This window comes from Cetorhinus maximus, chromosome 8 (assembly GCF_964194155.1).
Source record: "Cetorhinus maximus chromosome 8, sCetMax3.hap1.1, whole genome shotgun sequence".
NCBI classification, from domain to species: Eukaryota; Metazoa; Chordata; class Chondrichthyes; order Lamniformes; family Cetorhinidae; genus Cetorhinus; species Cetorhinus maximus.
The window spans coordinates 52,938,498-52,950,653 of NC_135886.1; the positions used below are offsets into that span (position 1 = coordinate 52,938,498).

General features: G+C 47.1%; 1 protein-coding gene across 4 annotated transcripts in view; it reads left to right on the forward strand.

The window, feature by feature from the left end:
* LOC144683633 (serine/threonine-protein kinase 38) overlaps window positions 1-12,156 on the forward strand; it is a 78,701-nt gene that overhangs the window by 58,045 nt on the left and 8,500 nt on the right. For all 4 annotated transcript variants that reach the window (XM_078546854.1, XM_078546855.1, XM_078546856.1 and 1 more), the window contains 6 exons: window positions 683-837; window positions 1,222-1,324; window positions 4,009-4,070; window positions 5,316-5,433; window positions 6,942-7,065; window positions 7,901-7,996. In XM_078546854.1, coding sequence (XP_078402980.1) covers window positions 683-837; window positions 1,222-1,324; window positions 4,009-4,070; window positions 5,316-5,433; window positions 6,942-7,065; window positions 7,901-7,996 — 658 coding nt within the window. The remainder of the gene's footprint in view (window positions 1-682; window positions 838-1,221; window positions 1,325-4,008; window positions 4,071-5,315; window positions 5,434-6,941; window positions 7,066-7,900; window positions 7,997-12,156) is intronic.

Sequence of the window (12,156 nt, forward strand, 5' to 3'; positions counted from 1 at the left end):
AGCAAATGCTTTCTGACATCACCCTGAAATGACCAGCTCCAATTTTAAGATTATGCCTCCTTGCTCTGGACTCCCCAACCAAAGGAAATAATTTCTCTGTATTTACCCTATCAACTCCTTAATCATCTTAAACACCTTAACCAGATTACCACTTAATCTTCTAAACTCGAGGGAATACAAGCGTAGTTGATGCAACCTGTCCTTGTAGTTTAACCCTTTTAGTCCGTCTAACCAGACCCCTCTTGCATTGAATAAGCAGCAGGTACAGGTGATACATTCTCATTTGCAGACCTAAGGAGCAATATCAGGCTTGTGACTTGACCCTTAGAACATCTTGGGTATGTACATTCAAGCTGACTTGAAGAGGGATGGCCAAGTGGACAGTATACTAAACAAAAGCAAACAAACAGATGCTTATTCTCGGATCCCTCATCCCTTTCAGATTCCCTGTTCATGACGTGTTGATTTACACTGCCAACATCCATCCTTTGGTCGAATATGCTGTACCTGTGTGGCACCCTGGCCTCACACAAGCTCAAACTGACCTTCACGATGGAGCCCCTGCCTTGGTGTGGGCAGGGTGTGTTAACCAGCTATATGGCCTTCTCTGTAAACCCTGGATTCTAATAGATTGTTGAATGAACTGAGCAGATGATATGTGATTGAATGTCCCTGGTTACAGGAGATATGATGACTCTGCTGATGAAGAAAGACACACTGAGTGAAGAGGAGACTCAGTTCTACATAGCGGAGACAGTACTGGCCATTGACTCCATCCATCAGATGGGCTTCATCCACAGGGACATCAAACCAGACAATCTCCTGCTGGACAGCAAGGTACAGAGTGAAGTTACAAACCCACCCCGGATTTCACTGAAAGATTAGCTTTTCAGTCAGTAACATGTTCATTTTTATTTTCTTAAGCCAGTTTACAAAGTAAAGTCTTATTACATTGACTAAGGTAGATAATAAAATGGAGATGCAATGATTGCAATAAAGCAGGCAACAGACATTGTCCCTCCACCTTTCAGCAGCCTCCTGGATCTCGTGGGCTGGGGCTTTGAGCTCCTATCATCCAGCAGCAATCTTTGATGTGTCTGAAATGTTTCTGCCATGTCACTGTGGCTGCATAGAATCTCTTCAGACTGACAACCCTGGAAGCTGGCTATTGTATGTTCCTCGCACTGTAATGACAATGTGACTTTGCCTTGTGTTTTCTAGGGTCATGTTAAGCTGTCTGACTTTGGCTTGTGCACGGGATTGAAGAAGGCTCATAGGACGGAATTCTACCGCAATCTTAGTCACAGTTTGCCCAGTGATTTTAGTGAGTAGATGGTGCGATTAACAGGTTACCGCGTGGAGTCAGCCACCTGAGTAGCGGCAGTAACATTTTTCCCATCGCTGGATAATGCCCTGGGGCTGTCTGTTCCTTCACTCCTCCAGCCCTTTAAAGGGGAGGTTTGGAAAAGCAGTCCCTGCACCGGGCATTAGAAGGGACTGACTGCATTCACCTTATTGTGACCTGGCATATTTCCACAACAATGGATTGTGCCTAGAAATCAAAGACAGGAACAGATGCACCAAAGCACTGGCACTCTCATTCCTAGTGCTGGGATCTGGTTGGAGGGGCCCCTCTCCCAGTTGGGTAGTCAGTGACTCAGTACATCAACTTAAATTGTCGTTAAGTGAAGAGGACGTTAGAGGGTTGTTGGGGCAGAAACGCTTTGCCACAGAATGATTGTGGCAGAGACCACTGCAATTTTTAAGGGAAAATTGGGTGAATATTTGAAGCAGATTCAGAACCAGATCCAGGGTGAAGAGGAGAGAGCAGGGCACTGAGTGTAGTTTGTGAAGAACTGGCACAAATCTGTTGGCCAGATGATGGTTTTGCCCATTGGGTGAAGCTTTGAAAAAACCTGTGTGGTGTGGAGATGAACATTTGCTGCTTTCGCTGGAGTTGGTGTGGGAGGTGATGTAAAACAGAAAATATTATGGATTTTTTTTTCTCATTCCCCTACCAAGGACACTGATTCTGGATGGTCATGGCTTTCTGGATGTCAGACACTTTTCCAAAGAGCTATTCATAGAATCATGGACTAATACAGCCCAGAAGGCGGCCATTCAGCCCATCCTGCCTGTGCTGGCACTTTTACCCCAATCTCCAACTTCCATAACCCTGCAAGTTCTTCCCCTTCAAGTGTTTTTCCGATTCCCTTTTGAAATTTCTTCATTCCGCTTCCTCTGTCCTTTCAAACAATGCATTCTGGATTATAACAAGCGGCTCTGTCAATGTATTTCTCCTCATGTCGCCTCTGGTCTTTTGCCAGCTATCTTAAATCTGTGGGTTTTTTTTATTCATTTAAAGGATGTGGGCTTTGCTGGCTGGGCCAGCATTTATTGCCCATCCCTAATTGGATATGAAGGTGGTGGTGAGCTGCCTCCTTGAATTGCTGCAGTCCCTGTGGTGTCAGGGAGAGAGTTCCAGGAGTTTGATCCAGCGACAGTGGAGGAACGGCGATTTATTTCCAAGTCAGGATAGTGAGGGGCTTGGAGGGGAACTTCCAGGTGGTGGTGTTCCCATGTGTCTGCTGCCTTTACCCTTCTAGGCGGTAGTGGCCGTGGGTGTGGAAGGTGCTGTCTAAGGAGCCTTGGTGAATTCCTGCAGTGCATCTTGTAGATGGTACACACTGCTGTTCCTATGCGTCGGTGGTGGAGGGAGTGAATGTTTGTGGATGTGGTGCCAATCAAGTGGGCTATTTTGTCCTGGATGGTGTCAAGCTTCTTGAGTGTTGTGGGAGCTGCACTCATCCAGGCAAGTGGGGAGTATTCCATCACACTCCTGACTTGTGTCTTGTAGATAGTGGACAGGCTTTGGGGAATCAGGAGATGAGTTACTTGCCACACGATTCTTAACCTCTGACCTGCTGTTGTTGCCACAGTATTTATATGGCTAGTCCAGTTCAGATTCTGATCAATGGTAAGCCCCAGGATGTTGATAGTGGGGGATTTAGTGCTGGTAATGCCATTGAACATCAAGGGGTGATGGTTAGATTCTCTCTTGTTGGAGATAGCTATTGCCCGGCATTTGTGTGGCGCAAATGTTTCTGGCTACCACTGAAAACAATTTCTCCTTATTTACGCTATCAAAACCTTCATGATTTTGGACACCTCTATCAAATTTCCCCTTAATTTTATCACTGTTCTAAAAAGAAAAATCCCATGTAACTGAAGTTCTAACTAGTAAACCCCTTCTGCAACCTGCTCAAGGCCTTGGCATCCTTCCTGGAATGTGGTGCCCAGAATTGGCCACAATGCTCCAGCTGGCCCCCAACCATGTTCTATAGAAGTTGAGCATAGCTTCTAAAAGCTATGTGGCCTCCAATAGAGGAAAGATCTCATGTTTTTTTTTAATTAGCCTTCTCAACTTGCCCTGCAGCTTCACAGACTTGTGTATGTCCAGCCCTGTTCTCTATTCCTGCATCCTCTTTAAAATTGTACCATTTGGTTCATGTGACCTTTTGCCACCTTCCTGGCAAAATGAGGAAGATTGGCCCTATTTGAGCTTGGGTGGGGAGTATTGGCAGGCTGTGCGAGCAAGTGAGGAAGATTGGCCCTGTATGAGCTTGGGTGGGGAGTATTGGTAGGCTGTGCGAGCAAGTGAGGAGAAGAACCTCCCACCCTATCCTCGCACATCTACACAATCCAGCTGGCACCCCTGGGTAGGGAATGAGGATCCAGAACCCTGGATAATTGTCCTCTTCCCAGGACCGAGTGTAACTCCTATAACTGGTGCCCAGCTAGAATAGGGTCAAACAGGAACCAAAGCCAGGACCTTGTGCTCCGTCTGACTTCAGTACTGCACTGCGTGATGCTTTCAACAAGTGTGGGCCATCATAGTCATGGTGTGTCTTGTCTTTAAGCTTGCTACTGGAGGGATTAAATCCCAGCTTTGCTGCCCTAATGCTTTGTGATGATCTGACGTGTGTCCTAAACTATCCTCTCTCTTAGCGTTCCAGAACATGAACTCTAAGCGGAAAGCAGAAACATGGAAGAGGAACCGGCGGCAGCTAGTGAGTACGGGGAGTTACCATGTGACCAGGAGGAGGTATGAGGAGGTGGCTTGAATATTGATTGGCCCCAGGTGCATGCGTTCTGACCGAGGGCTGCACCTTCATCCCCAGAGTACACCCTTATGTCTCCGAGGAATGAAAAGGGCAGTTAAAATGGTGCTGGTCAGTATGTGGGCAGATTGTACAACTTGATAAAAGCCTCAATCTGTGTCAGTCTATTCCACATGGAATCCCAGGTGATATCAGTTCAACCTGTACTGTAAGCTTTAAAACCCCAAACTTTGTTCTTTATCCTCTCCACATCTTCAGTATTGTCTCACTCACTGGGCTCCGAGGGCAGAGTGCTGAACAGAAACACCATGAGGCAGGTCACTTGTGCTGCATCTAATCTTTCCCCAACTGGTATAAACCCCCAAAGTTATTGAACCTGCTTGTTCACCTAATTAGTTAATCCCATGTCCCCAGGTTACCAATTAGTTAATCACACCTTGCAATAACTCAGCCCAAGCTTCAGCCTGAATTCTATTTGAGTGCTAAAAGCAAAAAACTGCAGATGCTGGAAATCCGAAACAAAAACAAAAATACCTGGAAAATTTGATTTGAGTGCTTGTTGCAGCGGTTGTGTTTGAATTGCTGGGAGTTTGCCCACAGGTTCCGCTTTGAAGTTTCATGAATAATGTTCTTATCATTGGAACCACTTTGTGAGAACTTTAACTTTTTTTTAACTGGGAAAAATGCTTTGTTGCCATTAGTTTTGGTTTAAAGTCAGTGACCTGAGAGTCCTGACTGTACAACAGATGAGCTTGATGTGTGATGGAGATTTTTAACTCGCGAAGGACAATGCCTTTGCTACGTCAGTGCTGGAAGCCACCTGAATTTGTTTGGCATGTTCCTATGGTGTGAGAGGGAGGCCAGTTTTGCAAGGGAATGGTAGTTTACTGACCTGTTGGCCTGTGATATGTTCTATTGTTTATCAGCCATCAGGCTTTGTAGGGGGTTAGGGGAATGATGTCAAGTGGCAGAGTTTCATTATAATTTATGGACTGACACAAGGGTGCAGATGAAACAACTTGTCAGACCTTTTGTCTGCACTCCGACACCCATGTGTGTCCCTGGAGCTTGTGAAACTTAGCTCAAGTTGCACGATAAGTGGCAGACACACATTAATATGAAGCTAAGGGATGTTTTTAATTCCAATCCTTTATTCCCTAATGGATCTGTCTTATTTCTCACCCTTACCTTCAGGCCTTCTCTACCGTGGGGACTCCAGATTACATAGCGCCTGAGGTGTTCATGCAGACCGGTTACAACAAACTTTGCGACTGGTGGTCACTTGGGGTTATTATGTACGAAATGCTGATCGGTAAGGGTGCTCCTGTCTACAGGTCTGGCAAAGAAAGAGAAATTCTTTCCTTTTCAGATGCGTGGTGGTGGGTGTGGGTGCAGTACAGGTGCATGGTGGTGGGCGTGGGTGCAGTACAGGTGCATGGCGGCAGGCGGTGCAGTACAGGTGCATGGTGGGCATGGGTGCATGGTGGTGGGTGTGGGTGCAGTACAGGTGCATGGTGGTGGGCGTGGGTGCAGTACAGGTGCATGGAGGTGGGTGTGGGTGCAGTACAGGTGCATGGAGGTGGGCGTGGGTGCAGTACGGATGCATGGTGGTGGATGTGGGTGCAGTACAGGTGCATGGTGGTGGGTGTGGGTGCTGTACAGGCGCATGGAGGTGGGCGTGGGTGCAGTACAGGTGCATGGAGGTGGGCGTGGGTGCAGTACAGATGCATGGTGGTGGGCGTGGGTGCAGTACAGGTGCATGGTGGTGGGCGTGGGTGCAGTACAGGTGCATGGTGATGGGCGTGGGTGCAGTACAGGTGCATGGTGGCAGGCGTGGGTGCAGTACAGGTGCATGACGGCAGGCGGTGCAGTACAGGTGCATGGTGGTGGGCGTGGGTGCAGTACAGGTGCATGGTGGTGGGTGTGGGTGCAGTACAGGTGCATGGTGGTGGGGGTGGGTGCAGTACAGGTGCATGGTGGTGGGCGTGGGTGCAGTACAGGTGCATGGTAGTGGGGGTGGGTGCAGTACAGGTGCTTGGTGGTGGGCGTGGGTGCAGTACAGGTGCATGGTGGTGGGCGTGGGTGCAGTACAGGTGCATGGTAGCGGGTGTGGGTGCAGTAAGGGCACATGGTGGCAGGTGTGGGTGCAGTGGCAGTTGCACTTGCAGTACGGGTGGCAGGCGCGCGGTGGAATGGCGGGTAGGTGCAGTACCAGCGCGCAGTGGGTCAGTAGGTGGGCAGTACCAGCGCGCAGTGGGTCAGTAGGCGGGCAGTATAGGTGAGTGGTAAATTTTTAAAAATTCATTAATGGGATGTGGGCATTGCTGGCCAGGCCAGCATTTATTGACCATCCCTAATTGCCCTTGAGAAGGTGGTGGTAAGCTGTCTTCTTGAACCGCTGCAGTCCATGTGGTGTAGGTATACCCACAGTGCTGTTAGGTAGGGATTTCCAGGATTTTGACCCAGCGACAGTGAAAGAGCAGCGATATATTTCCATGTCAGGATGGTGAGTGGCTTGGAGGGGAACTTCCAGGTGGTGGTGTTCCACTGGTGCAGCATGTGTATGTGTATTGCAACTTCCCTTTGAACAGGTCCTGCTGCCTGTTGAAACGTCTTTTTGGTATGCATGGTATACTGCAGAGCCTGCTGCCTCAGGAGGCTGAGACTAAGTGTGTCCCTTTTGCTTGGGGGAGAAATAACACAGGGTCACCCTGGAGCGGTCAGTGTGGTCACTGTACACATCCTGCAAGTTGCACACTACCTATGAACTCGTTTCATCCTATCGACAAGGTCCTGCCTTAAATTCTGCTTATTTTTCAGGCTACCCACCTTTCTGTTCAGAGACCCCTCAGGAGACATACAAGAAAGTGATGAACTGGAGGGAGACCCTCACATTCCCACCAGAGGTTCCCATTTCAGAGAAAGCCAAGGACTTGATTCTGAGGTAAAGAGTATAGAAAATAACATTGCACTTCTTTCTGACTGCTCCCGCACCTGCAACAGTGTAGAAGGAGCTTTACTCTGTATCTAACCCCATGCTGTACCTGCCCTGGGGCAGAGTAACTAAAATTGCCATATACAGTGGTCAGAAGTATCCTCAAAGCTGTCTATTACTATCTGATGCCATGTCAGGTGTAACTGGGCTCACCACCTTGTTTTCATTACCAGCTTCCCTTTGCTGAGTTTCGGTTTCAATTAAGTCACCCTTGATTCTTTGGTAGAACGCACAGTCCCGATGTGGGAACCATTGGTATCAGCCTCAGACTGCAGTTTTATTCTGATATTGCCTGGCCCCTAGCTTTAATGTCACCATAGTTAGTCTCAGTGAACCTGGGTTTGGCTGCGTCAGGGTCTCCAGTCCTGATCATTACCTGATGACTCCTGCTGGACACAGCATGTGTGTGGTATGTCAAGTGAACACAGGGGTGGACCAGGCTCTGATGGCTGTTGTAGTTTAATAACCCTTGTATTGACTCACATGATAAATGGCCACTTGAGTGAGATAAAGAATGGGTGCTGTTGCCTGTGGATATGAACCCCAGCAAGAGTTGCCACTGTTAAGAGATTGAGTTTAGTTTACTGGAATGTGACGTCCACGCCTCTCTTTCCCCCCACCCTCTCTGCCAACCCAGCCACCATGGCAGCAGCACCCCCCCCCCCCCCCCCCCCCCCCCCACCAATCCTGAGTGGTTATTGTCACTGTGACCCTATTCAAAGAGCCTGATGTGGGTTGTGTTTGTGCATCTGCTCTCACTCTGCTGTAATCTATGATCCTTTAGGTTCTGCTGTGAATCGGAGACGAGAATCGGGGCCAATGGAGTGGAAGATGTGAAGAGCAATTTGTTCTTTGAATGTGTTGACTGGGAGCACATCAGGTAGGAGAAAGATTCACCTGGCAAGATCCAGATGTGGAGCTGCCTGCCTGTTAGAGCAGTGTTTTGGTCCTTCAGCCCTGTACTGGGAGTGTGCAGACCTTACCCGCTTTACTGCAGAGACTTATTTATCTGTGGCTTTCCTCCCGCTGACTGTCCCCATTCTGGAGAATCATCTGGCTTCCTCCTTGCACAGTGCACTCCCCACAACCAGAGGCTGCTGGTGTATGGGGTATGATACACTGATCCCTGAAAACTGCTAGTGTATTGGGTATGAAACACTGATCCCTGTAGACTGCTGGTGTATGGGGTATGAAACACTGATTGATCCCTGCAGGTGTATGGGGTATGATACACTGATCCCTGTAGACTGCTGGTGTATGGGGTATGATACACTGATCCCTGTAGACTGCTGGTGTATGGGGTATGAAACACTGATTGATCCCTGCAGGTGTATGGGGTATGATACACTGATCCCTGTAGACTGCTGGTGTATGGGGTATGATACACTGATCCCTGTAGACTGCTGGTGTATGGGGTATGAAACACTGATTGATTCCTGCAGACTGCTGGTGTATGGGGTATGATACACTGATCCCTGTAGACTGCTGGTGTATGGGGTATGATACACTGATCCCTGTAGACTGCTGGTGTATGGGGTATGAAACACTGGTCCCTGTAGACTGCTGGTGTATGGGGTATGAAACACTGATCCCTGTAGACTGCTGGTGTATGGGGTATGAAACACTGATCCCTGTAGACTGCTGGTGTATGGGGTATGATACACTGATTGATCCCTGTAGACTGCTGGTGTATGGGGTATGATACACTGATCCCTGTAGACTGCTGGTGTATGGGGTATGATACACTGATCCCTGTAGACTGCTGGTGTATGGGGGTATGATACACTGATCCCTGTAGACTGCTGGTGTTATGGGGTATGATACACTGATCCCTGTAGACTGCTGGTGTATGGGGTATGATACACTGATCCCTGTAGACTGCTGGTGTATGGGGTATGAAACACTGATTGATTCCTGTAGACTGCTGGTGTATGGGGTATGATACACTGATCCCTGCAGACTGCTTGTGTATGGGGTATGATACACTGATCCCTGTAGACTGCTGGTGTATGGGGTATGATACACTGATCCCTGCAGACTGCTGGTATATGGGGTATGATACACTGATCCCTGTAGACTGCTGGTGTATGGGGTATGATACACTGATTGCTGTAGACTGCTGGTGTATGGGGTATGATACACTGATCCCTGTAGACTGCTGGTGTATGGGGTATGAAACACTGGTCCCTGTAGACTGCTGGTGTATGGGGTATGAAACACTGATCCCTGTAGACTGCTGGTGTATGGGGTATGAAACACTGATCCCTGTAGACTACTGGTGTATGGGGTATGATACACTGATTGATCCCTGTAGACTGCTGGTGTATGGGGTATGATACACTGATCCCTGTAGACTGCTGGTGTATGGGGTATGATACACTGATCCCTGTAGACTGCTGGTGTATGGGGTATGAAACACTGATTGATTCCTGTAGACTGCTGGTGTATGGGGTATGATACACTGATCCCTGCAGACTGCTTGTGTATGGGGTATGATACACTGATCCCTGTAGACTGCTGGTGTATGGGGTATGATACACTGATCCCTGCAGACTGCTGGTATATGGGGTATGATACACTGATCCCTGTAGACTGCTGGTGTATGGGGTATGATACACTGATTGCTGTAGACTGCTGGTGTACGGGGTATGAAATATTGATCCCTGCAGACTGCTGGTGTATGGGGTATGATACACTGATCCCTGTAGACTGCTGGTGTATGGGGTCTGATACACTGATCCCTGTAGACTGCTGGTATATGGGGTATGAAACACTGATCCTTGTAGACTGCTGGTGTATGGGGTATGAAACACTGATCCATCTGGACTGCTGGTGTATGGTGTTTAAAACACTGATCCCTGCAGACTGCTGGTGTATGGGGTGTGATACACTGATCCCTGAAGACTGCTGGTGTATGGGGTATGATATAAGAACATAAAAAATAGGAACACGAGTAGACCATTCGGCCCCCCCGAACCTGCTGCGCCATTCAATAAGGTCAAGGCTGATGATCTTGTGTTTCAATTTCCACATTCCCATCTAACCCCAATAACCTTAGATTCTTGTTAGGCAAGGGAATCAACCTACCTCTACCTTAAAAATATTCAATGACCCTGCCTCCACCACCTTCTGAGGCAGAGAATTCCAAAGTCACACAACCCTCTGAGAAAAAATTTCTTCTCATCTCTGTCCTAAAAGGACAACCCCTAATTTTATAACAGTGCCCCCTTGTTCTGGACTCGCCCACAAGAGGAAACATCCTTTCGATGTCCACCTTTGTCAAGGACATTCAGGATCTTGTATACTTCAATCAAATCACCCCTCACTCTTCTAAACTCCAGTGGAAACAAGCCCAGTCTGTCCAACCTTTCCTCATAAGACAACCCACTCATTCCAGATATCAATCTAGTAAACCTCCTCTTGATCTGCCTCCAATGCATTTACATCCTTCCTTAAATAAGGAGACCAAAACTGCACACAGTATTTTAGATGTGGTCTCACCAATGCCCTATGTATCTGAAGCATAACATCCTTACTTTTATGTTCAATCCCTCTTGTAATAAAGGATAGATTGCATTAGCCTTCTTAATTACTTGCTGTACCTGCATATAACTTTTTGTGACTCATGTACTTGAACACCTTGAGCCCTCTGCACCTCAGAATTATGCAGCTGTTCTCCATTTAAGTAATACTCTGCTTTTTTGTTCTTCCTGCCAAAGTGAACAACTTCACATTTTCCCACATTAAACTCCATTTGCCACATCTTTGCCCACTCACTCTACCGATCTATATCCATCTGCAACCTCCTCATGTCCTCCACACAACATACTTTCCTAACTTTCTTTGTGTCATCTGCAAATTTAACTACCATGTCTTCACTCCTCTCATCTAAGTCATTGATATAAATTATAAAAAGTTGAGGTCCCAGCACAGACCCCTGTGGGTCTTCACTCGTCACACCCAGCGAATCCGAAAAAGACCCATTTATGCATACTCTCTGCCAGCCAGCCAATCTTCTATCCATGCTAATATGTTACCCCCTACATCATGCGCTTTTATTTTCCTTTGATGTGGCACCTACTCAAATGCCTTCTGGAGGCTCCCCTTTATCCACTGTGCATGTTACTCCTTCAAAAAAAACTCCAATAAATTGGTTAAACGTGATTTTCCTTTCACAAAACCATGCTGGCTTTTCTAAGTGTCCAGCTATAACCTCCTTAATGATCGATCTAACATCTTCCCCACAACAGACATCAAACTAACTGGCCTATAGTTTCCTCTATTCTTGAATAGAGGGGTTATGTTTGCTGCTTTCCAAGCCGATGGAACCTTTCCAGAATCTAGCGAATTTTAGAAAATTAACACCAGCGCATCGACTACCTCATTAGCTGCCTCTTTTAAGACCCTAGGATGTAGTCTATCAGGACCCGGAGACTTGCCAGCCTGCAGCTCCATCAATTTGCTCAGTACCATTTCCCTAGTGATTTCAATTTCACCAAGTTCCTTTCTCCCATTCACCTCCTGATTTGCAGCTATTACTGGAATGTTTGTATCCTCTATAGTGAACACACAAGCAAAATATTTGTTCATTTCTTCCTTCATTTCCTTATTTTCTACTATTAACTCCCCACTGTTACTCTCTAGAGGACCAACACTCACTTTACTTACTCCTTTCCTTTTTTAAATACCTGTAGAAACTCTTGCTATCCATTTTTACATTTCTAGCTAGCCCCCTTTCAAGCTAATTTCTTTCTCCTGGTTAACGTTTTAGTCATTCTCTGCCATTCTTTATATTCTGTTCAGTCATCTGCCCTGCCACTCATCTTTGCAGAGTTTATGCTTTTTCCTTAAGTTTGGTGCTTTCCTTAACCACAGATGGTGGGTCCTCCCCCTTAGAATTTTTCTTTATAGTAGGAATGTACTTATTCTGAATACCCTGAAATATCCCCTTAAATGTTTGCAACTGCTTCTCTATTGATCTATCCTCTAGCCTAGTTTCCCAGTTCACTTCAGCTAGCTCAGCTGATATATTGATTCCTG